The following is a 27,542-nucleotide window of genomic DNA, read 5'->3' on the forward strand; positions in this document are numbered from 1 at the left end:
ATGTGTTGTAGTGTGTTGTGTGACAATAAAGACGGGCTGCCGTCTGAAAATCGTTTTTTAATGAATTAAGCCATTAATTGATGCTCACCGCATCATCAACTAATGAAAGGTATGTTTGATGAACAGACTGAGTCATATATGAATTACTATTAATTAAGTAGGCTATGCCTATATCATCATGGATTAATTCCTCATCAGCACCTAGCATTAATTAATACCGTAATTCATGTGTTAATTACCACTATCGACATCCAGCTCCCTGCAACCGGAACTTTAGCGTTACCAGCCGCATCTGCTTATAGCCGCCATTACCTCGTTCATCATAGGCATTCTTTCCTCGAGGCTTGGTCCAGTGCAGGGACACAGAACATGTGGCCGGTGTTGTGTGCCTATCTTACCGGGTGTCTTAGCGGGGTACGGCTATTTCAGCAGCTGTAGCTATCATTCCGATGTTGCTGCTCTGATTTAGGCTATGCATAGCCCACCTTGGTAGCTCCTACTAGCTCCGAACCAGACCAGCTCAAACCCATTCTCTGACGTTGTATTCACTGTGCATCTCTAGGCTCTATATGCCAAGAACCACATGTATGAGCTAATAGTGTTGTACCATACAAAGTAAAGTGACTATATAATTATGTATTAATTAATAGTTATGTGCCTCAGAAAGTAAAGTGACGACATACTTATGTATGTAGCTACTATAGGATTAATTAATAGTTATGTGTGCCTCAGAAAGTAAAGTCATGACATGATATCCTCACAAATCATTAGCTAATGCAGATGCTGATCATGAAATGACTTTTAGACAGTATAGCAACACAAATGCATGCATTCCAGTCATTTTTATTTTATTTTTTAATTTAACCTTTATTTAACCTGTTAAAAAAATCCCATTGAGGCCGAAGCCTCTTTTACAAGGGAGAACTGGCCAAGAAGGCGGAGAAGGTACACGTCAGAAGTACATGAATGCATGTAAAAAAACAGAACAGTACAGAATCAACAAAGACACAGACTATTCACAACAACAATTCACAATAGGAGAGTGTAAAACACAGCAGCACACTTAAGAGAACGAACATCAAAGTAGCAGATAAAAGTACAACATCATCCAGTTACAGAAACAATGTAACTGTATAAATATAATAAAACAGTAGGCAGAGGACCATAATACAAGAATTATACAACAAAGCAGGAACAGGTAGAAGCAAGGAATTCCGTTGTAATGGAATCAAAGAAGCCAGTTTAAGACTGGACTGCAGGTCATTCCAGGACCAGGGGTAAGAGAGGTTTCTTTTACCTGACTCAGTCCGCACTGGAGGTACTTCGAGACGCAACCAGGTGTTGGATCTGAGATTGAGAGTATTTACTATCAAATTGAGCTTGGAGCGAATATACCAGGGAAGCTTGCCAAGCATCGCCTTGTAAATCAAGATGTACCAATGGTGCAACCTGTGCGTAGCAAGTGAGGACCAACCAACTAGACTAGAGTGTACAGTGTGCAATGGTGGGTCCTAAAAGCTGAGTTAGTGATATATCTCAGGGCAGCATGATAAAGCGGATCAAGTCTAGCTAAGGCTGTAGGACAAGCAAATCTGTAGACACAGTCGTAATAATCGAGCTGAGACAAGAAAAGGCTTTCTACTAGCCGTTTACGAGAAGAAGGAGAGAAACAAGTTTTTAATCTATAAAAGAAACTCACCGTAAATTTGAGTTTCTTGGTCAGCAGCTCAATATGGTGCTTAAAACTAAGATGGGTGTCAAGCCAGAGGCCAAGGTATTTGTAAGTAACCACAAAATCGATGACAGTCCCATCAAGGGTGCTGATAGGAGGAGACCACAGGCTTGTTAGGGGAAAACAGCATAGCTTGAGTCTTTTTAGCATTAAGTATCAATTTAGAGAGAAAAGTCACACTGCATTTGAGAAACTGCAGCCTCAACAGTAGGTGCACTGGAATACAAAATAGTATCATCCGCATACATGTGAAACAGAGAGTGTTTTGACAGATCACAAAGATTATTTACATAAATGAAGAAGAGCAAAGGCCCCAAAATGGAACCCTGCGGGACCCCCTTGTCTAAAGTAATGGGGTCAGAAACAATATTGCCAAACCTGACATTGCGTACGTTCAGAGAGGTAGCTCCGAAACCAGGCGACAACATTGTGGCAGAGACCAGCGTTAATCAGAGTATTAATTAAGATGTGGTGATCCACTGTATCGAACGCCTTGGTTAGGTCGATAAAAAGAGCAACACAAAATAATTTGTTGTCAGTGGCCTTTTTGATGTCATCTAAGACGTTCAGGCTAGCTGAAACTGTACTATGCTTAGCACGAAAACCAGATTGCATGGGGTTTAAAAAGTTATGTCATGACTTGAGAAAACCACGAAAACCAGATTGCATGGGGTTTAAAAAGTTATGTCATGACTTGAGAACCAATTGAAAATATATATTATCAGTGAAAACCATCATTGGAGTTATAAAAGCACGTTTATTTATCAAGTTTGTGAATGGTAAATGGTAAATGGCCTGCATTTATATAGCACTTTTATCCAAAGCGCTTTACAGTCAGTAGGTACATTCACCCATTCACACACCGATGGCGGCAGGCTACCACACAGGGTGCTGGCAAACCAACGGCAGCAATTTGGGGTTCAGTGTCTTGCCCAAGGACACTTCGACATGCAGACTGGAGGAGCCGGGAATCGAACCACCGACCTCTTTTATCCAAAGTGATTAGTGGACGACCCGCTCTACCTCCTGAGCTATAGCCGCCCAACATGTGAACATGTCCCCAAACTCTCCCCTGGAGCAAGGACTCGCTCTCTGGTGCCCCTCAGTTTTGTCTGTACCAGCTGGGTCTTCCCTAACCGGTGAAGTGCGAGGGCCTCTCGCCTCTCCTCCCCACGGCCCGCGTTGCTCTCTCCAGCGGGTCCTCCTCCAACTTCGAGCTCTCGTCCTTCTTCTTTTTCACTTGTGTTGCTCTTCACTTCCCGAAGCAACGTGACTGTAGCGACAGGTCTCCACACACACACAACGCCACGGATCAACACAAGCTAGCTAAGTTGCCAATGCTAAATTGCTAACGCTAGCTACCTGAAACTTGAACAAACCCGCTCGTTCCTCTTGCGATTGGTATCCAACCGACACACCGCTGCCACCACTGTGACCGACTCTTTAGGCTTTGCAGTTTGCACTCTTCGTAGAATAAGAACACGGAGGCTGCTGCTGATGTTGGGGCCGGTTGGGGCAAGACAAGACCACCACGTCCTGCAAGCCAGCTAGCTAGACCATGAGAATAAGTGTCAAGAAAGACATGGCACACAAACAATTACTTCCGTAATTGCCAGAAAGCCAGAATTAGAAAAATGATTTCACTATTATTTAAAGACTTAAGACGTTGTTCTGCTTATTTTTGTCTACTATTGTAAAATAATAGTAGGCCTATTATCATGAAAAAGTATTTGTAATTTTTTTTTTTTTTTTTTTTTTTACCCTCTCTGGCGCCCCTAACGGCTCAAGCGCCCCTAGCATTTGCCTAGTTCGCCTAATGGACGGCACGCCACTGCCAAGCATCAATCACTCGATCAGCCTGAGCCACGAGAGGAACCTCCATAAAATAGCGCACACTAGTAACAAGTAATCAGAATGATACTGATAGACTACAGCACATACCATAACTTTCATAAGTTGAGTTCAGTCAGGAACAGTCTCGTTCTGCCAGTTTTACTTCTCTATTTTGGGGTTTAAAGAGCATGGTGCAAGTTAGAGACGAAGAATTGAACCCCAGTCCTGAGACCGCAAGGCAGGCATCAAAGTTTAGCTGAACATTTTCAACCCCTAACCCTAACCTTGACCAAATTGTTTTAGTTGCCTATCCCTATCCATAACAACCAACTTCCTTAAAACAAAAATAAAAATGCAATGAAACATGTTTGAAGAGTTCTATGGCAATTCCTCAGTTCCGTGTCATCCCTTTCTGGCAGGAAGCCAGGGAGTTAACTTCTCTCAAGGGCAGACCGCATTGCATTAATATGTGGGGTATAAGCATGGCCTTTTTTTTTTGGGGGGGGGGGGGCTATAAATCACAAATAGCTGCATCTAGACTGGTTTTTGGGAACTACAAGGAGTGCTGATGCTGAAATGGAACTGTACACCTGTGATGCCTCAGCTCCAGCAGAATGTCCAGCAATCAGAATCAGAATAACTTTATTGACACCTGTGACAACTGATGTCACAGGTGTTGAACGTCCATTTAGAATGCCACCTTTTTCTCCATATTTCTGCCCTGGGGGCCTGCAAATTTTTGTTTTGTTTTTGGTCGTATTTTCTTACTAATCAAAATGTAGCCCAAAATGTAAATTCATATGAAAAGTAACCTGTACCATGCTCTTTAAATTGGTCTTTAATTAATTTCCAGGTAGCATTAAAGAACTGTAAAAAACTTGCAGATACATGGCCTGTCATAAACTCATTTCAATCAGGAGAGACTAGAGACCAAAGAATGAATAAAATGATATTTATTACAATAACCTGAATGATGCATTACAGAAAGAATGATGAGAATAAGGTATTGTTATTAGTCTTTGGCGGTTAGACACCGCAGGGAGATCTTGAGAGAGCTACATCAGCCCAGAGCAGCATCCAGATATATCCCCCTGTGGAATCTAGATACTGGTGGTGCTGGTGATCTCCTTCTGAGACTCATCATGATGAGACTCTTCAAGATTCAAGATTCAAGATTTTTATTGTCACTCCATGGTACAAGTATCACGTGTGAAATTCTTGTGCTGTGAACTCCGTTTACAACATAGTACAAATATAACAGGGCATTTGAGTGCAAAAACAACAAGAGACACAACAAGCAATAAGGCAGTATAGTGATAAGACAAGTCAGAGACAGTGGCATATTCACTGCACATAGGTGCACATGTCGTGTGCATACTTTAAACATGCTTAAACATTTTAAATTCGGCGTATTTGACATACAGGTGCCAATAGCATATTCCTTATTAAACATACAATTAAACTCGGCGTTTTAAATTCGGCGTATTTGACATACAGGTGCAAATAGCATATTCCTTATTAACATACAATTAAACATTAGACATACGTAATGGTAGCAGCTACAGTACGGTACAGTACGGCTACTTCACTATTTGTGTATGTTAAGGAGTCTCGTGGCCTGCGGGAAGAAACTGTTCCTCAAGCGATTTGTGCATGCTTTTGGAACTCTGTATCTTCTCCCTGAGGGTAGCAGGGAGAACAGGCTGTTGTGGGGATGGTTTGTGTCTTTGATGATCTTCAGGGACCTCCTGAGGCACCGCTGTTTATACAGTTCATGCAGTTCTGGCAACTCACATCCTGTTACGTGCTGTGCCACGCGTCTCACTCTCCGTAGCGCCCTGCGGTCCATGGTGGTACAGTTCCCGTACCAGGTGGTGAGGCAGCCAGTCAGCAGGCTTTCAATGGTGCCTCTGTAGAAGTCCGTAAGGATTTCTGGCCTTAGCCCAAATTTCTTCAGGCGCCTGAGTCCGTGTATTCGCTGTTGGGCCTTTTTGACAACAGTGGCGGTGTGGCCAGCCCAAGTCAGGTCCTGGTGGATGTTGACTCCCAGGTACTTGAAGCTGTCTACCCTTTCCACCACTGTGCCGTTGATGGTGATTGGGGGGTGTGTGCCCCCCCCCCCCCCTCCTGTAGTCTACAATGATCTCCTTGGTCTTGGAGACGTTCAGAGAGAGGTGGTTGTCCTGGCACCATTGTTCCAGGGCCCCCACCTCCTCTCTGTAGGCCGTCTCGTCGCCCCCCCCGAGATCAGCCCCACGACTGCTGTGTCGTCTGCAAACTTCACGATGGTGTTCGAAGTTTGAGTCGCCACGCAGTCGTGGGTGTAGAAGTCGTACCAGAAGGGGCTGGAGACGCACCCCTGGGGCGCTCCTATGCTGATGGTCAGTGGGGAGGAGGTGAGGTTGCCCACCCTCACCACCTGGCGGCGGTCTGTCAGGAAATCCAGGATCCAGTCGCACATTGCTGTGTTTAGTCCCACATCCTTGAGCTTGTGTACCAGCCTGGAGGGTACTATGGTGTTGAATGCTGAGCTGTAGTCCACGAACAGCATTCTTACATAGGTGTCCTTCCCCTCCAGGTGGGACAGGGCGGTGTGGAGCACGTGTGCTACTGCATCCGCTGTGCTCCTGTTGGGGCGGTATGCAAATTGTAGCGGGTCGTGGTCCGGGGGGAGTGTGGGGCGGATCTGTGATATGACCAGCTTCTCAAAGCACTTGCTGGCTATTGGCGTGAGGGCTATTGGGCGCCAGTCATTGAGGCTGGTCACTTTCTGCTGCTTGGGAATGGGGATGATTGTCGCTGCTTTGAAGCAGGAGGGAACTTGTCGGAGGGAGAGAGACTGGTTGAAAATGTCTGTGAATACGCCTGCCAGCTGGTGGGCGCAGGCCTTGAGGACCCGCCCGGGGATGCCGTCCGGGCCGGCCGCCTTGCGTGGGTTGATGCGCAGGAACGCCCGGCGCACCTCATCCTCAGTGATGGTGAGAGGGCGGTCTGGGTCTGTGGGGGTTGGGAGGTGGGGGGGGTAGGTTGTTGGGTGGGAATGGGAGGGGGTGGGGGTGCTGAGGGGTGGGGGGGCGGAGAGGAGGAGGGGTGATGGGGGGGAGAGGTGGCAGGGGGGGGAGGAGAGGAGGGGGGAGGGGGGTGGTGGGGGGGAGGAGAGAGGGGGGGTGATGGGGGGGAGGAGAGGAGGAGGGGTGGTGGGGGGGAGGAGAGAGGGGGGGTGATGGGGGGGAGGAGAGGAGGAGGGGTGGTGGGGGGAGGAGAGAGGGGGGGGTGATGGGGGGAGGAGAGGAGGAGGGGTGATGGGGGGGAGAGGTGGCTGAGGGGGGGGGAGAGGAGGGGGGAGGTGGAGGTGGGGTGGTGGGGAGGAGAGGGGTAGGGGAGGAGGGGGGGAGGAGGGGGGGAGGAGGGGAGGCGCTCTGGCAGAGGGGTCGAACCTGGCGTAGAACGCGTTGAGTTCGTCTGGCAGGGTGGGTGACACGTTGGCGTTTTGCTGCCTTTCCCCTTTGAAGTCTGTGGCAGCATGCAGGCCTCTCCACAGGTGTCTGGGGTTGTTGGAGTCCAGTTTTGCCTCCAGCTGCCTTCCATATTCTCTCTGCGCTTTTTTTATTGTAGCTCGGAGGGCGTATTTCGTCTGCTTGTATTGTTCTGGCGTCCCGGACTTGAAGGCGGTGGTCCGGGCGTGAAGTGCAGCCCGGACATCACAGTTAATCCAGGGTTTCTGGTTTGGCATTGTTTTGACTGTTTTTGTGGGGACTATGTCCTCTGTGCATTTTTTAATAAAACATGACACCGTTTCAGCATATTCTTCCAGGTCTCCTGTGTTGAATTCTCCCCATAACACTTGGTCGAAACAGTCTCTCAGGATGTCATCTGATTCGTCTGACCAGCGTTGGGCGGTTTGGTAGACTGGGGGGTGTCGTTTAAGCTTTGGTTTGTGTCTGGGGACGAGCCAGATAGAGGCGTGATCCGATTTGCCGAATGGGGGGCGGGGTGTTGCTTTGTAGCAGCAAGGAATGTCCGTGTAGCACTGGTCCAGAATGTTTTTACCCCGTGTGCTACAGTGTATATTCTGGTGGAGGGTGGGCATTCTCTTCCTCAGGTTCGCTCTATTAATATCTCCTGCGACCACCAGCGCCGTCTCCGGCTGTCTTGCTTTCTGTGCGCTGATTGCGTGGTCCAGTTCTCTGAGAGCGTTCTTTGTGTCTGCCTGAGGTGGAATATACACAGCTGTGAGGGTGACACTGGTATATTCCCGCGGGCTGTAGTGGGGTACGCACTGAATCATGACATACTCCAGGTCTGCTGAGCAAAACGTCCCTATCCCTATCCGACCTATCCGACTGAATCGGATAGGTCTGCGATGACCGGGAGGAGAGGGGGAGGAGGAGGGTGCGAGACTGACAGCAGTGGTGTTGAGAGGCTGAATGAGACAGAAAAAAGCATATAAGGAAACCGCCTCTGTAGACAGTTGCACTGTTATACTGTTTGGCTACACAGTGTTGCCGTACCCGGCTACAAGTCTCGTGAGAGTTGAAACGTGATGTTGATATACATGTTCCGGTATTGTGATGTTAACATGTCCTCCTGCTGACTCCCGAAATAAACATCAACTAAAAGTGTTTCTCATGACTCCGAGTCAACTCAACTACATGGTGTCAGAAGTGGGATTATTTTTTGGTGCGCCCACGCTATTTTGGACAACTCGTCAGACGTGAAAAGTGACGCCGTAACGTAAACAATGGCAGACGGATTCAGACGTCCAGACCCTCTCGTCTTCGATGGAAATGTGGCAGAGAACTGGCGCAAGTTTGAGCGTGAATACGATATATTCATTGCCGCCGCACACAGTGATAAATCTGCTAAAACCAGAGCCTACATACTCCTCAATCTAGCGGGTACCGAGGCTATAGAGAGAGAGCGGTCGTTCACATATGCGCCTGCGGTTCTAGGGCAGGACAACGCGGTCGTAAGACAAGCGGAGTCAAGGGAGGACCCCCAATGCCTTAAAAATAAATTCAGTGAAATATGCAGCCCAGTGACCAACGTGATAATGGAGAGGCATAACTTCAACACCCGATACCAACAACCTGGTGAAACAACTGAGGCGTACGTGAGTACATTAAAAAACCAGGCTAAAACCTGCAACTTCGGTGCATTGAAAGATGAGCTCATTCGAGACAGGCTGGTTTGTGGGATCAGCAGTGACAGCGTCAGACGTGCCTTGCTCAAAGAGACAGATCTCACTCTAGCAAAGGCTGTACGCATCTGCCAAATAAACGAACTCACTGAACAACACACTAAAGCCCTCTCTGCACCAAAACACGTGGCAGCTGCAAGTGTGGATGCTGTGCAAATAAGGAGCAAATTCAAAGGAAAGATGAGATATGCAAAGCCAGAAGATTCATCAAAAATGATAACAAGCTGCAAGAACTGTGGGGGCACACACCCACCCAAACGTGAACAATGCCCAGCATTTGGACAACAATGTCACTACTGCAAGAAGGACAACCACTTCAAACAGCAATGCAGATCTGCAAAACCAGGCAAGTCAAGCAGACAGGTGAATCAGCTGTTTGCCGAAGCAGGTTCAGACAGTGACGACACATTCACCATTGAAGGCCTGTTATTATATGAAGAAAATAATGACATAAACTCTGTCCAAACTGATGACATTTATAAAACAGAAGGACATTGCATAGTGACTACAAATGACAAACCCCTTGAGTTAAAAGTGGACACAGGTGCCAAATGTAATGTCATTTCTCTTGATACATACAAAGTCATAGGACAAAATGAAAAAGTGTACAAGCCAAAAAAGCAAGTTAAACTCGTTGCTTTTGGAGGAGCTATGATTAAGCCGGTTGGTGCAGTGACTCTACATTGCAGGCTAAATGAGCAGCCATATGACCTGCAGTTTCAAGTCGTAAATGAAAGCGTACACTCCATTCTAGGCCTGGAGGACAGCATGAGGATGAAGCTGGTCACCTTCAGCAAGGAGGTCTACCACATAGACACTGTTCAGGGTAAAAATTTGTCGCAGACAGTGTTTGATGAGTATGCAGATTTATTCAAAGATGAACTTGGTGACCTACCTGTCACATACTCAATGAAAGTGAATCCAGAGGTGACACCAGTTGTCAACCCTCCACGGCGCCTCCCTGTGGCAATGAAGGAAAGGGTGGAAAAAGAGCTCCAAAGAATGCAAGCTCAAGGAGTGATCGAATCGGTAGATGAGCCCACAGAATGGGTCTCAAACATGGTCGCCACGCATAAGAAAGAGACTAATGACGTCCGCATCTGCATAGACCCGAGAGACCTAAACAACGCACTGATGCGCCCTCATCATCCCATGCGCACAGTGGAAGAGGTAGCAGCACAAATGTCAGGCGCTACTATCTTCTCTGTCCTCGACGCAAAGAGCTCCTTCTGGCAAATCAAATTAGATGATGCATCATCCATCCGCACAACATTCACGAGTCCTTTCGGCAGATTTAAGTTCCGGAGGATGCCCTTTGGCATTAGCACTGCCTCAGAAGTTTTCCAAAGAGCTATGGAACAAATCTTTGCTGGCTACCCATGCGCCATAATCGTGGATGACATCATCGTTGGTGGCAAGGGAGTTAAGGAGCATGATGAAAATCTCAAAAGAGTGCTGGATCGAGCCAGACAAGTGAAGCTCAGGCTCAACCCCAAAAAGTGCAAATTCAGGCTCAAGGAGGTTAGCTATGTCGGACACATATTCACAGACCATGGACTTAAAGCAGATCCAACAAAAAGCACTGCAATTAGCGAAATGTCACCTCCAGAGGATAAGGCAGCTCTCCAGCGCTTTCTAGGGATGATCAACTACATGGCCAAATTCATCCCAGACCTAAGCGAGCTCTCAGCACCACTGCGCCAGCTGCTGCACAAGGATGTGGTTTGGAGCTGGACACAACATCAACAGGACGCTTTCGACAAGCTCAAGACGTGTGTCACCAGCCCACCTGTGCTTCAATATTATGATGTGCAGAAACCAGTGACTCTCACATGCGATGCATCCCAGTATGGTTTGGGAGCTGCTTGCCTCCAAGAAGAGAAACCTGTGGCATACGCATCACGGACACTGACTGAAACGGAGACAAGATACGCGCAAATAGAGAAGGAGTTGTTGGCTGTGGTTTTCGCTTGTTACAAGTTTTACGATTACGTCTATGGCAAGCCAGTTGTGATTGAGACCGACCACCAGCCCTTGGTTACAATCCACAAGAAGCCTTTTCACACAGTCCCAGCACGCCTGCAGCGCATGATGTTGAGTCTACAGAGATTCGATTTGACTCTAGTCTACAAAAAAGGAAAACACCTCTATCTGGCTGATACCCTCTCACGCGCACCGAGGCGCGATGTCAGTCCACAGAAAGAGGAGCAGAACGAGTTTGAGGTGATGGCCGTTCAGCTGATTTCTCCACAGCGGCTAGAGGAGCTCCGTGAGCACACGGCTGCAGACAGCACACACCAGACACTCATTGCTCTCATTCAAAACGGATGGCCAAGACGCGTACGCGGTGTGCCAGTGGAGGTGAAACCGTTCTTTGGTTTCCGTGATGAACTTGCTGTTGAAAACGACATCATCATGAGAGGCAACAGAGCAGTTATTCCGGTGTCCCTGCGCTCTGAATATCTGAAAGTGTTACACAAAGGACATCCAGGTGTGGAATCAACAAAGAGAAGGGCAAGGGAAAGTGTGTTCTGGCCGACAATCAATGAAGATATTGAGACTGCCATTCAGTCATGCAGCATCTGTAACAGCCTGAAGCCCCACCAACAAAGAGAACCACTAAAGTCACACACAGTTCCCGACCTCCCCTGGTCTGTTGTTGCAACAGATCTATTTGAATGGAACAGCCATCACTATCTCGTGACCGTCGACTCATACTCGGGATGGTTTGAGATTGACCAACTAAGCAGCCCATCATCCCTATGTGTGATCAACAAGCTCAAACGTCACTTCTCAGTGCATGGCATACCACAGAAGCTGTACTCAGACAACGGCACTCAGTACACCAGCCAGACATTCTGTGATTTTGCCAAATCATGGGACTTCCTACACGTGACAAGCAGCCCTGAGTACCCGCAGTCCAACGGCCTCAGTGAAAGAGCTGTAAGGAGCGCGAAAAAACTGTTGGAAACGACAAAAAGAGATGGAACGGATTTCTATCTGAATCTGCTAAACATACGGAATGTGCCTAGGGATAACATCCTGGGATCACCTGCACAAAGACTTCTGTCCAGACGGACTCGGACAACGCTGCCAGTCTGCAAACAGCTTTTGAAACCAGCAGCAAAAACAACAGCCAGTGTTAAAGCCCAGCTCACAAAGAAGCGACATGCTCAGAAATGCTGCTATGACAAGACAAGCAAGCCACTGGTTCCCCTAACACCAAACCAGGTGGTGAGACTCCAGACACAAAAAGGACATGACAAAATGGGAGTTGTGAGGAGGAAGTGTGGCGAGCCACGCTCATACGTGGTGGAGTCTGAAGGAAAGGAATACAGACGCAACCGACGTCACATTCTACCAGTGTTGGAGCCACAGCCTCTCAGACCCATCACACATGAAAAAGGACCAGATGTGACACAACACACAACCGAACCACAGATGGACAAAACACAAATAACTGAAAAAGCGGATAACACTGAACTAACACCAACAGCAGCACAATCCCAAAAACAAACAAGTGCTGAAAAGACTCCCAGTAAAGTGTTGCAGAAGTGTGTAGTGATACAGGATAAAAACCCCGTTCAGCCTACTACTTCCACGTATCTCACTAGATCTGGTAGAGTGTCCAAGCCGAATGCAAAGTACCTAAACTAAACTAAACTGACTCAAAACTGATGTGAAAAGATTTAAAAGGAGATGTAAACTGTTAAAAAAAAAAAAAAAAAAAAAAAAGACATGTGAACTGTTTACTGTTTTGCTTATACAATGTTGAACATGAGAAGCTGTGAATTATTTGTTTATTCATTGAGCCAATATTGAGGTGTGTAACCAGGGCAATAACAATGCACTTTAATTTCAGGTCACTTAATTTTCCAGTATAAGCTTCGTCTGTGGAACTATTATTTCATAGCATGTTGTTGTGTTCAGTAATGCTACTTTGAAGACCAAAGCTAAAGAGGGGAGATGTAGACAGTTGCACTGTTATACTGTTTGGCTACACAGTGTTGCCGTACCCGGCTACAAGTCTCGTGAGAGTTGAAACGTGATGTTGATATACATGTTCCGGTATTGTGATGTTAACATGTCCTCCTGCTGACTCCCGAAATAAACATCAACTAAAAGTGTTTCTCATGACTCCGAGTCAACTCAACTACAGCCTCCAAGCGATTGACTTACGACGGGGGTGAGAAGCAATGTGATAGGCTTACACTGGAGGTGTGTGGGGTGAGAGGTGATGTGAGCAGTGATGTGACACTATGCTATTGGTAAAAAGAGACTAGGCGGCAACCAGCTGATTATTCAATTGAAACGCGGAGATTGACAGCTTATTATGAGCTTGTGAGTAGATTGAAGAGTGGAGGTATAAAAAGTGAATTAAGGAAGTGTAAAATGCATATTATAGTCTTCCTGGCTTGAACTTACGTTAGAACTACATTTGTGTTTTTCAGGCGCTGCAGTTCCAGCGTTTATTGGATGACATGGAGGAGTGCGTAGGGTCTGTGGAGAGGGAACTAGCCAATGAGGACTGTGGAAGTGACCTGCCGTCTGTCAACAGGCTGCTGAAGGCTCTGCGGGGATTGGAGGAGGAGGTTGATGGACACCGAGACAGAATTGTGGTAAAGAGCAGAGTTTTTAACTGCATGGCTGCTGCACTGCTGCTGCACCAAGAGAAAGTGTTTGGAAAATTTTTGTTCAGTCCAGGAATGGTCTGGAAATGAGGTGGTGAGAGACACTGCCTGTAAATAAAGTTTGTTGTTTTGAACAGGGCCTGGTAGACACAGCGAAGACCTTCCACTCTCAGGGAAACTTCATGGCTGAGGAGATCCAGACCAGAGTGGCACACACCATCACCAGGTCTAATATCACTCCAATATCACCATCACAGGTCTAATATCACCATCACAGGTCTAATATCACTCTAATATCACCATCACAGATCTAATATCGCTCTAATATTGCCATCACAGGTCTGATATCACTCTATCACCAGGTCTAATATCACTCTAATATCACCATCACAGGTCTAATATCACCATCACAGGTCTAATATCACTCTAATATCACCATCAAAGGTCTAATATCACTCTAATATCACCATCACAGATCTAATATCGCTCTAATATTGCCATCACAGGTCTGATATCACTCTAATATCACCATGACAGGTCTGATATCACTCTATCACCAGGTCTAATATCACTCTAATATCACCATCACAGGTCTAATGTCGTTCTAATATCGCTATCACAGGTCGAATACAGTATCATTCTAATATCACTCTAATATCACCATCACAGGTCTAATATTACTCTAATATCACCATCACAGGTCTAATATCACTCTAATATCACTCTAGTCTAATATCACCATCACAGGTCTAATATCACTATAATAACACCATCACAGGTCTAATACCACTCTACCATCACAGGTCTATCACTCTAATATCACCATCACAGGTCTAATATCACTAATATCACCATCCCATCTAATATCACTAATATCACCATCACATTTCTTCTCTCTTTTTGCCAGTCTAAAAGTGTATTGCTTATTTATTTTTCAAACAGGTTTTTGAGCAATTTGAGATGAATACTGAAAAACTAGATCAGTGGTTCTCAAAGTGGGGTCCCCAGAGCAAATTCATTAATTGTTAAACTCTACATTAGCCTTGATTGACAAACAGACGAGGAACCTATAAAGAAGGAAAATACATCATCACTCAGAATTTTGCAATCTGTGGAAGCATTTTTCAATCAAAGGTGAAACAACACAGATACCAATCTGAGAACCCAGAGTCTATTTTTATTTGAAAAAAAAAAGGAAAAGGACAGCTGTTATAACATTTCAGTCTGGAATATGGAATATCTTTCAATAATCGTTATGACTAAAAGGCTAAAAGTAATCTCATGTGTAAGAAATGACTGTTCTACATTGAAGTAAAAATGTAAATAATTAACTTGTTGGTTTTGGATTTTTTTTTAGCTTCAAGAGTGCATTTTTGTTCGTATGACCCTCAACACAGGCTTTGAGAATCCCGTGCCACTTACTGATACGTATGCTTAAATTAACACACTCGTATTGCAAAATGAATTTAGGCCCTCACTGTAATACTTCAGAAGTTGAATTTGAAGTTCAGCATTAATACATTTGTCATTTTTTGTCTTAGATTTACCTTTGTGTGTTATTGCAATATAAAACTACATAATTGAGAATCGATTCTAGATTCTGGAATCGAGAATCGTTGGAATCGAGAATCGATTCTGGAATCGGATCGTGACCCCAGGAATCGGAATCGGATCGGATCGTGGCTTAGCCGGATCGGAGCACCCCTACCCATTCATATTTTTTTTATAGCATTTATTTATTTATCGCAGGTTATATCGTCATCGCAATATTGAACAGTGTTATCGCACATCGCAGATTTTCCTCATATCGTGCAGCCCTAGTCCACATGCAGCATGGTAACAAGGCTTTCAATATTCATCTGATCAACGTTATGGATCACAGATGCGCCATCATGTAGCCTATTGGGTACAAGGCTAATTCTTATCTTTTGGTTCCAGTTTTTTGTAAAGCAAATTATTCCCATGAAGTAGCCTAATTAGCGTCCGTTCTGAAAGACGACGCCCGCATATCAAACAGCTGCAGTCTGCATAACGTTCGTCAGGGGAATAGTATAGGCCAGGGATACTCAACTTGCTTTGCCCGGGGGCCACTTTCGTGAAATGATAGAAGGCCAGGTGCCAGTTAATAAACAAACAATATACATTTTTCTGTAACGGATTGTAGGTTTTTGGGGTGTCAGCCGGAGTTTAGTCTGACAATGCTGTGCACACCGGATAGTTAGGTTAAGTTAGTTAGGTTAAGTACATTCATAAGTGCCTGCGGGTAGCGAGCAGACGGCGGTATTTGACAATTTAGCAGCTAAATCATAGATTATTGAAAGATATTCCATATTCCAGACTGAAATGCTATAACAGAAGTGGAGTATTGGCCAGAATGACATGAACATTTGGACACTTATTCAGCGGGTATCTTGCATGTTGCGTTCAGATGCACTGTAATTGTTTTTTTTTTTGTTTTTTTTGCAAATTCCATCACGGGCCGCAAGTTGAGTATCACTGGTATAGGCTATAAATGCACATGACTACTACTACGTGTAAGGGAATGCACAACTGGCTAGCTAGACAGATTGCAGTTCTGGAGCTGGTTTCCAGATGGAATATCCTCAGACCAACTCGCCACAGACAGCTATAGTCCTCTGACTATATATTTTTTGCATATATTTTTTGAACAATGGTGCCAGGACAACCACCTCTCCCTGAATGTGGCCAAGACCAAGGAGATCATCACAGACTACAGGAGGAAGGGGGGGGTCCCACCACCCGGTCACCATCTACGGCACAGAGGTGGAAAGAGTGGACAGCTTTAAATACCTGGGTGTCAACATCCACCAGGACCTAACATGGTCCAGCCACACCACCTCTGTTGCCAAAAAGGCCCAACAACGGCTGCACGGTCTCAGACGACTAAAGAAGTTCGGCCTGAGACCCCCAATACTCAAAGACTTCTACAGAGGCACCATCGAAAGCCTACTGACCGGCTGCTTCACCTCCTGGTATGGAAACTGCACCATAAAAGACACAAAAAAAGACACAAAAGCGCTGAGGAGAGTGAGGCGCGCGGCCCAGCATGTAACAGGCTGCGAGCTGCCGGAACTGGCAGACCTCTACACTCAGCGCTGCCTCAAGAGAACCAGGAAAATAATCAAAGACCCAACCCACCCACTCAACAACATGTTCTCCCTGCTACCATCTGGTAGGAGATACATAACCCCCAAAACCCGGACAAGCAGACTACGAAATAGCTTCATCCCCCGCATCAGATAACTTTTTTGCCTGACAAATCTTTTTTTGACCTTTTCTTAAGTCAGAAACACATGAGAGAAAACAATTTAGATCAGACTTAGAAAATGGATCACCAGATCCCCCCCCCCCATCACTTCCATATCAGTCTAATAGACCCTTTCACAGTTTGTAAACAGCGATGACGTATTTTGTGGGCGGAGCCGAGATCGTTGCAGAAAGTTATAACTAGCGGTTCAGCTGTCATAGAAATAAGGAATATCCCGACGCCTCCTCCACATATTTTAAAGCTTTGCCAGCAACAGACAGGTTACCTTACACAAACAAGCTAACTCTTTCAATGGGGTGAGGTTTCTTGACCCCATGCTCACTGTCAGTGTCACTGTCTCTCTTGTTTCGGCTTGAGTTCCTCGGAGTTTTGCATACCGCGATGTGTGCGCAACTAACCCTGTGACGTCCACTCTAAAAGGGTCTATGTCATAAGTTCCAGAATGAACATAACATACTGAAATTACTATAAAACCAAAACCAGCAAAAGTAGATGTTTTGGTGAGATTAGTGGTTGAGATGGGTGTAATCTGTGGCAGGTACAACAGCCTGTCGGAGCCCCTGCAGTGTCGCAGTGACGTCCTGGAGGCCTGGCAGCTTCTGTTCCAGTTATACAGAGACCTGGAGGAGGAGGTGGCCTGGCTGAGCGACAGGCTGCCACACACTGCTGCTAAAGACTGGGGCAATACACTGACCACTACACAGCAGATGATTAAAAAACACCAGGTACTGACCAATAACTAACAACTAACTAACTGACTAACTGAACTAACTAACTAACTAACTAACTGACTGACTGACTAACGAACTAACTGAGTAACTGATGAACTGAACTAACTAACCGACTAACTAAGTAACTAAGTAACTAACTGACTAACTGAACTGACTAACTAACTAACTGACTAACGAACTGAGTAACTGACTAACTGAACTGACTAACTAAATAACTAACTGACTAACTGAAGTAACTAACTGACTAACTACCTGAGTAACTGACTAACTGACTAATTAACTGACTGACTGACTGACTGACTAACTAACTAAATGAGTAACTGACTAACTGAACTACTTAATTAACTAACTCACTGGGCGTGTGGGTAGAGGTAAAAGCACTCGCTTACCACCACAGAGACCCGGGTTCAATTCCCGTTATAGTGGTACTTCTGGCTTGGTTAGACGTTCCTACAGACATTGACTATGTTTACATGCACACAATATTCCACTATTATTCAGAAAATGACATGGGTCATGTAAACAGTATATTCCAGTTGCATTTTCTGAATTTGCCCTTTTTCTGAATTTAGCATTTTCCGATTAAGACATCTGGGTTATTCCAGTATTATTCGGGTTTTAGGAGGATTCTTTGATCATGTATACAGCGCATTCGGAATATGCGTCTCAATCAGGGTTTTTCCCGCAGTTTGCGACGCATGTTGCCTGTTTGTGGTCAACTGATGTGTGCTAGAAAGCACTAGAAGAGGCAATATAATCATATAATCCATCATCTCTGGCATGCGAAAAGAAAAGCCAACATTTCTGATCGGGAGGAGATGAGAAACATCGATTTAAAGAGAGAGAGATTTAAAGAGAGAGTAGCCTATAGTGCCCAGTGTGCCCACGGAAGTCCACAATGCTTGCGAGCCTGCGAGGTAATAACGTAGGCTACTAGCCTACTTTTTATGAAAGACTTGGATGCACAACGCCAAACTTTCCAGCAGCAAGCTCCTGAAATGGACCAAGTGATGCTGGTAAAGCAGGGCCGCGGGAAGGGGGGTGCTGCAGGTGCTGTATTGGAATTGCAGTCTCAATAAAAAAAAAAATATATATGATTAAAATGTGTTTTATACTGCGATATTTAGGGTTTATGAGCAAAGCAAAGAGGGTGGAGATGTTATTTTTGATGTTTGGTTTATAATAATAAGATAATAAAATATAATAATAAGCTCAAGTGTTTAAGTCAATAAGTGTTTCTGCCTGTGTTGCTGTCTGTTGTAGTGTAAAACGACCTAAAGGGAGAGAAGGTGGTGACATGAAAGTGAGTGAGAAAAGGAGAAAATACAATACACAACAGTATAATCCTAATGTTAATTTATGGCTAAAAAACATCCGAACGTCCAAATAACATCCACATTTTTTTTCGGCGCCGCCCGCCAAAGGTCCCTTCCTTGCAGCACCCCCTGCTTAAAATGACTTCCAGCGGCCCTGTGGTAAAGTGCTGCTCTGTTTATTCTCAACAGAAAAACTCTGCCTACCTGCATCTCTCTCCCCCCCCCCCCCCCCTCACGTGTCGGGGAGGGCGAGCTACGGCTGCATGTAAACGGGAATATTAGTGGATTATTCATTTAGTCGGAATATTGCCATTTTCCGAATATGGGCAAAAACCGGAATATTGTGTGCATGTAAACGTAGTCATTGGCTGTGTCTGGCTGGGAAGGTGGTGGGGTATGAGTCCTGTTCACTAGTGCCTCCTCTGGGTGGTCGGGGTGCCTGTTTGGGGGAGGAGAACTGGGAGGAATGTGTGATCCTCCCATGCGCTACGTCCTGCCAGTGAAACTCCTCGCTGTCAGGTGAAAAGAAGCACATGTATCGGAGGAAGCATGTGCTAGTCGACAACTCTCCACAGATTGGCAAGGGGGTGGAGCAACGACCGGGACAGCAGGGGGAATTGGTCAAGTACAATCGGGGAGAAAATGGGAGGGGGGGGCGAACTTGATGAAAAAATAAAATAACTAACTTGCTGACAGGCTAACTAACCAACTGATTAACCAATTGTTTACAAGCTAAATAATTAACTGATTAACTTATTGACTGCCCTATATACTTACCAGGGAAAGTTGCTCAAGGCTGGGGAAAATAGTACAGCAGATGATTAAAACAACTACAGCAGCGTAATGTATTCACTTGAGGAAAAAATAATTGCCCTGTTTTTCTGAATTAACAAGATAATTATCTCATAAGAATTCTGAGATAATTATCTTGTTATTTCGGAGAAACAGCAGATTACCAGGTGAAGTGAGATTTGTCGTGGAGAATGTGGGTTCTGAACGGTTTGATTCAATCGTGTTTTGTTTCCAGGTGGTGATGCAGGAGATCTCGAGCCGTGCCCCATTGGTCCAGGCAGTTCAGGAGGCGGGGCAGAGTCTGGTGAGGAGCCAATCACTTTTTCTATTTTAAATTTCAGGTTAATAGTGAAACAGGTTATAGAACAGAGTATATAATTCATTTTATGGTGATACATTTAAGCAATATAGCATGAGAGCAAGTGTGTTGTGGCGAATATATCCCGCTGATAAGCTGTTATCCCACAAGGCCGCAGGCCGAGTGGGATAACAGCTTATCAGCGGGATATATTCCACAACACCACGCAGCTCGAGTGCTATATTGCTTTTATAAAACGGTTTCCAAGTATAATAATATAATAATAATAATACTATAAGTCCGACTGGCATGGTATTCTGATAGAGTCAGTTGAAACACTACTGTAAGGCGGGACCGCAAGAACGTGCGGGTGATTTGATTGGATCGTTCTGGAGACTGAAGTTGACATTGGCCAATCCTGGCGCTTGCTGAGAAGCTGAGAGCTTTCTGGAAACCCCGACAGGCAGCTCGAGCGCAGCGCTGCATTCTCAGCGCTTGCTGAGAAGCTGAGTGCTTTCTGCAAAGCCCGACACCAACTAACGTTACGGGGTTAAATGCGGGGTTAAATGCGGGGTTAACAGCCTTTTTTTTTGCAAAGAAGACATTAGCCCACATCTATTCTTGTACAAAACATAATTTTCTGCAAAGTATTAGTAAAGTTATAAGCGAAGATCGATTCACAAGGATCTGACAGCTGTCTCCGCCATTTGTTTTTTTTTAGGTAACCAAAGGCTTTTAGTAAGAGAGTTGCCATGGCAACCAATAACCCATGGAGTGGGTTACTGGATTTATACAATGGCTGTGAACCAATCAGATTGCTTGATTTGAGAGAGCAGTTTTATAATAGGCAATAATGAGGTAGGGCAATGTCAATGGGCAACACCCCCAACAACGGGCAGCAAAGTCAGACAAGTGGTTGAATAGTTAAAAAAATGTGTGGTGGCATTATTGGTTGTATTTTTTATGGACATCTTCTGGTATGACATGAACATGACATAAAAATACATTGTTTTCCTGAAATGTGGCTGTAAAAAGTACCAGAAAATAAAATGTTCTATATTTCCATACATTTATCTACATAATAAATATGTGTATGTTATGAAATGGAGAAGTAGCTAATAAGGTGAAATGTCATTTTTTATGTGACTTTTCATGTGACTTTAATATGAACCTTCCCAGGTGAGAGGTCGTCACTTTGCGTCTCATGACATCACGGAGCGTGTGGAGGAGCTGAGGAGCCTCTTCGACCAGCTGAAGGTGGAAGTCTGCACCAAGGGGAGGCTCCTGCAGGAGGCGCTTTGCATACACACCTTCCTCACCGAGGTACCTACTCATATCAAAAATATGAATGCCCAGAGCGCTTTCAACGAGCACAGACGGTATGGAGCTGTCTTTGACAGTTAGTAGCTAACGTTAGCTAGCTACTGTAGCATACAAGGTAAGTATAGGGTTCGTACAAAGTCTTGAAAGTTTTGGAAATGCTTGATTTTAAGATTAAGAATATGCTTGAATTTTAATATACCTACTCCTTGAAATGTTTGATTTTCAAAATAATCTGGTCTTTCTAATGAAACATTGAAAATATTTACACACTAAAGAAGGCTAGAATAGCTAGATAAGTCCTCTGTTCAATCTGGAAATTAACAAGCATAATCATGATCAAAACATTCAATCAAAGTTGATATGAACTGCTGGTAAATGAAACAGTGACAATATTCATTGATTGCTGTGTGTATTGTAATGATTTTGGTAGGGGCAATAGAAATGAGTTATTTAGACACCTCTCTTTAGGCAAAGCTCCTACTCCTGCGTGCCTTTTAGATTGACTAAATTTAGTCAATCTGCATTCATGGTTAAGGCGGGCATGCTGTGGAACACCCTGCCAGCAGTAATTAAGGGCTGTAGTACCCTCAGAGGTTTTAAATCCTCCATTAAGAAGTGGCTGAGAGAGGGTCAGTCCTGCGGCCACCAATAGTCATTGGTGTAGCCTCATATACTGTCTATTTCTGTGCTATGTTATTTTTTTTTTTTACCATTTGCCAATGTGCGATTTTAGTGGATTGCTATCTACCTCTATGTTATATTTTTACTGTTAGGCGCATTGTATATGTTGTATCTTGCTAATAGTAAGTATAATTTTTTGTCATGTATCTTGACTGTTTAGACATTAGGATTTTCCTTTAATTGCTGTATTTGATATGTACTGTGTGCGCACAGGAATCTGTGTGCCCAGGGACTACAGATGCAAATTAGCTTTTAGCTATCTCTGGTGCAATATATATTGTGTACTGTCCCTGCTTCAATAAACAATAAAGATAAAGATACATAGTGTGAGCCATTGGCATTTACACATACAGAATATTTAACCCAATCAGGAATTTCATTTTGCTCTCACAGTATAAAGGAATACTGTAGAATTTATTCCTCGCAATTGCATTTACAGTAACAATTTGACATTGATGAGCACCGCTCTTTTCTAAAAGTTTAAATGTTTTCTACTTGTGGTGCCCAGAGCGCACCGCCTAAAAACACTAGCCGCCAAGAGCGCTAAACGTCAGGCGTGGTGCTAGGAAGAGGAGCGCTCCTAGCATATCCTTACCATAGAGAATGAATTGCAGAAAGACGCTGGCAGCTCAAAAAAAGCTTTCCGTGGACGTGCACCTTAATCAACCTGTCTCTCTCCAGTCATGAGTAAGGATGGGGATCAAGACCCAGGAAGGACCCCGACACGGGAACAAATTTCCCAAAAGCAGAAAATCAATAAGTCTGAGCTTATCGATACTGCTATGGAGACTAGTGGGTCCTGGCTATAACGTAACATTATATAATAATTAAATAACGTAACATTATTATATAACTCTTGTCTCGAGAGACAAGAGTGATGTCATTTCAAATTACTGGTGCACAAACATACATCTACTGTCTAAAGTTTTTGAATTCAATTGAATTGCCTCCCAAACACCGTTCAACTAAACAAAGAAGAATTGAATTGCCTCACTTCGGTCACTTCATTTCTTAATTGGTTCCTTGCTAGGATGGCTGAACATGCAAATCACTATATATATTATTTATTTTCTTTATAAAAGTATTACCAGTTTTGTTAAGAATGTATTGCCGTCTCGTCTTTCCACCAAATTATAGAAAAGTATTGATAGTGGTATCGATAAAGACTTATCAGTAGTAGCAGTATCGAAAATGGCATCAATATCAATACAAATTAGTCCCCATCCCTAGTCATGAGTGGCCGTGTCTCTCCAGGTGTCAGAGCTGGATCTGTGGCTGGAGGAGCAGCGTGCGGGGCTGGAGGCCCGGGACTGTGGCAGGAATGAGGAGGCGACGGAGGGCCTGCTGAGGAGGCTGGATGCCCTGGATGTGGAGCTGGAGAACCAGCGGCCCATGGTGGACAGACTGCAGGAGAGCGGAGCTTCACTGCAGCACCTCGGACATCCAAACAGGTAGACAGCGGGATTGTAAAGATGAACATTTTGGACAACAGGTTTTATAGGGAGGATATTAACCATTTTTTATGTTTTTGATTTGAGATGTTTCAGAAAATGTGGATTCCATATGGCACACTAAAACCTATTTTTGTCTCTATGATACCCAAGCTTATTTACAGTAGGAAGACATAATAGACTTAAGCCCTATTCGCACGGGACTCCAATTACTTGGGGCCCTCTGTCGTCTGTGATCTTAATCCTGAGTGAATCTGCCATGTCCGTCATTTGTAAAATAAAAATTCCACCCCAAATTAGTCTACCTACCATATTTCACCAAACACAGAGGTCATGTCATAATATTATTATTATTATACATCACTTAAAGACTTACTGGACATTTTACATGGACTCCACTATGTCACAAGGTCTGTTACTTTGCACTTTATAATTTATATTTATTTATATTTTATAATTTGAGCATTGTCTCTGTCTGGTCCATGTTTTGTATTGCTATGATCGCTACGCTGCATACTGCACAAAGACAAATTCCTCATTTGTAAAGTGTTTACTTACTATGGCCATTAAAATAATCTTGAATCTTAAATCTTGAATATTAGTCGAATCAACATCTCAGTGATTTGGAGGTGTCATCGTCCTTCCCCCTAGTCCCATGCAAATAGGGCTTATGCAAATAGGGCTTAGAATGTGATCTATGGTTGTATCTTCTGAGCCAATGAGGATCAGGCATCTAGGGTGCATGATACTCAGAAATCAAATGGGGGAAAAAAAATCAATAGTTATGATAATGCTGAAAAATCTTGAGGGGGTGGTCTCAGTGTTCCCTGTCCTCCTGTCTGTCTCAGTCCCATGGTCAGTCAGTCTCTCCCAGATGTCCTTGAACGTTACGAGACTCTCCTGCACCTCTCTGCCTCGCGCCGCACCGCTCTGGACGATCAGCTCAGCCTCTTTGTGTTCGAGAGAGAAGCCAAAGATCTACAAACATGGCTGACCTCCAAGAAGACCGCGGCAGAGTCTGAAGACTGCGGACAAGATCTGGAGGATGTGGAGGTGAATCCGATAAAACTTGATTAATTTTATTGATCGTTGAGAAGAAATTAGTAATACAGGTATGTGCATCATCGATGAATTTATGGATTGGAGAATAAATACAACAAAGATAATAGATAATAGCAAATTAATTATTAATAAATGTTAAAATGATTTTCTGCTCTGCAATACCTAAAATAAAATTAATTTTGGATTACTAGATTAGATTTGCAGTTGTCTGCAGATTACAGATTTAACAAATATGTGCAGAAAATGCACATTTGTTGACTATTTAAATCATCATCATCATCAGTATATAAATGGGAGCTAGGGCGCACCATCAGAGTGTCTTTGCCCACCCTGCAGGACACCTACTTTAAGCGGGTGAGAGCAAGAGCTGTGAAAATCCTGAAGGATGTCACACACCCCAACTTTGGCCTGTTCACCCTGCTGAGGTCGGGGAGACGCCTTTGCAGCCTGAAGGCAAAAACTGAAAGGCTTAAGAAAAGTTTCTTCCCCCAGGCTGTCCGCATGCTAAACGCTAGCCACTAGCAGCAGTAGGACCATGTAACACTATTTTTTTTTTAAGATGTTTTTATTGAACCAAGAATGGCAATTTTCAATTTCCATACATAACAAAACAATACAAACAGAAACAACAACAACAACAACAACAAAGAAAAACAGAGGGTATCCCCCCTCCCCCCTCCCGGTATGGTAGACATTTCACTCTCTTTCAAATATAAAATAAAAGTAAAGTCAACTACAGGAGGTAATATTCAATCAAATCAAAACCAATAAACAAATGTATGTGGAGTGGACATAATGAAGGTGATATTAGAACCTTATGAAGCCAGTACCAGTCAACTATCCAAGAGGGTGTAATGAAGGTAATGAGGCCAGAAAGGAGCCCCATATGTAACACTATTTTATTTATTTTTTATTTTTTAAAGGTTCCTTTTAACACTTATGTAGGCCGTGCTAGGCTACTGCCTTTTTAATTAGGTTTATTTATTTATTCCAGGGACTGTATGTTACTGCATTGCACTTTATGCATAGCATTTTATGTCTTTTTACTTCCTGTGTCTTTTATTGCTTGTTTGTTTTTTGTTTTCTCTTGCACAGTGTAGCAGACAGATCCCATTTCATTTCACTTTATGTTTTACTCTGTATTTCTATGCAAGTGACAATAAAGTATCCTTGATCCTTGACTAATATGGGTTTCAGTGGCGAGGTTTATTATTATTAGTAGTAGTATTTGCAGGAACATTGCCAAATTTAGGATAATACTGTATATCAGCTATCAGCATCTTTAATCCAAAAACATGCTGCTGTATTTGCCTTCAAAACCCCCATAGTGGTCAAACCCTACAAAAATCCTCCTCACTCCTCTCTGTATCGTCTCCAGGTCCTTCAGAAGAACCTGGAGGTTCTGATGTCTCACTCCTCTCTCTGTATCATATCCAGGTCCTTCAGAAGAAGCTGGAGATTCTGGTCTTGGAGGTGTCCAGTCTGGGTCAGAGCCGGCTGGCCTCGGTGCAGCTGCTGGGCCAGGGGCTACAACAGGCCGGCCAGGCCCAGAGGAGGGCCCAGGCTCTCAGCCAACTGTGGGACAACCTCAACAACACCATCAAGACCAGAGAACAGGTACTACTTTTTTTATCGCATCCTCATTGACCAATTCACCAGATTTAATGTTAATGTCTCTAGCTAGTGCTGGTTTTGGATGAATGCCTGCTCACTGCTGTATGCCAAAAAGCTTGGCCTGGATGTTAGAGAAAGGGACAATTTTGCATCCTGTGTCTCAGAATCTTCACTCAGCGAAGGAGGTTCACCAGTTTAACCATGATGTGGATGAGCTGAAGGGCTGGATGGCCGAGAAGGATGCTGTGCTGGACTCAGAAGACCAGGATCATGATCTGCTCTCTATCCAGACTCTGCTTAGACAACATGAGGCACTGGAGGTAGGACACACTCCAGTGACAGTAGTGGAATACTGGTATGATAGGCCTCCATAGCCAGGAAGCTAGGAAAGCCGTAGCTAGGAAATACTCTCTTCTGGAAGGCTTCTATGGAGGTAGGTCCCACCTTGGTCTGAAAGGTTCTCTGGAGGTAAGCAGGTAGAAAACAATCTTGTCTGATAGCTTTAAGGGGATGTACTTTATGCAAGGAAGACGAGACACATCGGTCTGGTCTATGGTGGAGTATGGAGGGAGGAAACAACGCCTTGGTGTGGTAGGCCTCTAGGTTGCTTTTAGATGTTCTATTATTGCAGAAAGTGCATGAAACCCTTGACCAAAATAGTCATACATTCTGTCATCATGTTACTGATGGATGGAATTCTAGTGAAAATAAATTATCCCCCTTTTTGCTGGGGACTCCCTGGAGCTCCTTCAAGGACCCCTGGGGGTCCCCAGAGCCCACTTTGAGAACCACTGACCTAAAGGGTAGGGGTGCAACGGTTCACAAAATGCATCGTTCGGTTCGATACAACACATTGGTATCACGGTTCATGAGGTTTTCGATACAGCAAAAAAGTAGAAATGCCAGACAGATTTACTTGATTTTTGAAATGTATTTTATTATTTTCACAGTCTAGTTAAAAATGTAATGCCTATTTAACTTAATAATAATAATAATAATAATAATAATTAATTGTATTTGTATAGCACACTTTCAAATCAAAACTGACATCTCAAGGTGCTTCACAAGAGAAAGTACAAGCACACAGAATAAAAAATAAAATAAAAATAAAAACACTTAAAGGCCCAATCCGTCAATACTCACTATTACTGACGCCGGTGGCCGTTAGTGTAACTGCAGGCAGCGTGTGAACGAGCTGACGCCCGGGCACCATACTCGCACGCGCACAAGCAGTTGCCTGGCAACAGCAGACTGTGATGGTTGCTTTGTAACGTTAACTCATAATGATGCCATGGCTGCGTGGTATGTTGGTATAACTTGTCTGTAAATATCATGTAAATTCAACATAAATTCATATTTATTATCCACTGAGCACTTCACCACTCATGTACATATTGTATATATTTACTCGATTTGATTGCACTTGCAACTTTGTGATTCTTCTTTAGTTATCTTCCTACTTCTTATCTCTGTACATTGATGTGACCGCTATTCTGCATACAGACACTAAGACAAATTCCTCGTATGTAACTTGCATACTGTGGCAATAAAAGTGATTCTGATTCTGAAAATTTTATCTCAATTTATGA

General features: G+C 44.1%; 1 protein-coding gene across 1 annotated transcript in view; it reads left to right on the forward strand.

Annotated features, from left to right (window-relative positions):
• Positions 1-27,542, forward strand: part of sptbn5 (spectrin, beta, non-erythrocytic 5) — a gene marked incomplete at both ends in the record, with an annotated part of 320,085 nt that overhangs the window by 261,062 nt on the left and 31,481 nt on the right. Inside the window, 9 exons of the mRNA XM_083633035.1 lie at positions 13,217-13,384; positions 13,534-13,622; positions 17,224-17,410; positions 19,760-19,828; positions 21,002-21,145; positions 23,081-23,277; positions 24,126-24,330; positions 25,777-25,956; positions 26,118-26,273. Of these exons, the coding sequence (XP_083489161.1) occupies positions 13,217-13,384; positions 13,534-13,622; positions 17,224-17,410; positions 19,760-19,828; positions 21,002-21,145; positions 23,081-23,277; positions 24,126-24,330; positions 25,777-25,956; positions 26,118-26,273 (1,395 nt within the window). The remainder of the gene's footprint in view (positions 1-13,216; positions 13,385-13,533; positions 13,623-17,223; positions 17,411-19,759; positions 19,829-21,001; positions 21,146-23,080; positions 23,278-24,125; positions 24,331-25,776; positions 25,957-26,117; positions 26,274-27,542) is intronic.

Source organism: Poromitra crassiceps (assembly GCF_964638095.1).
Source record: "Poromitra crassiceps genome assembly, chromosome: 3".
NCBI lineage: Eukaryota > Metazoa > Chordata > Actinopteri > Beryciformes > Melamphaidae > Poromitra > Poromitra crassiceps.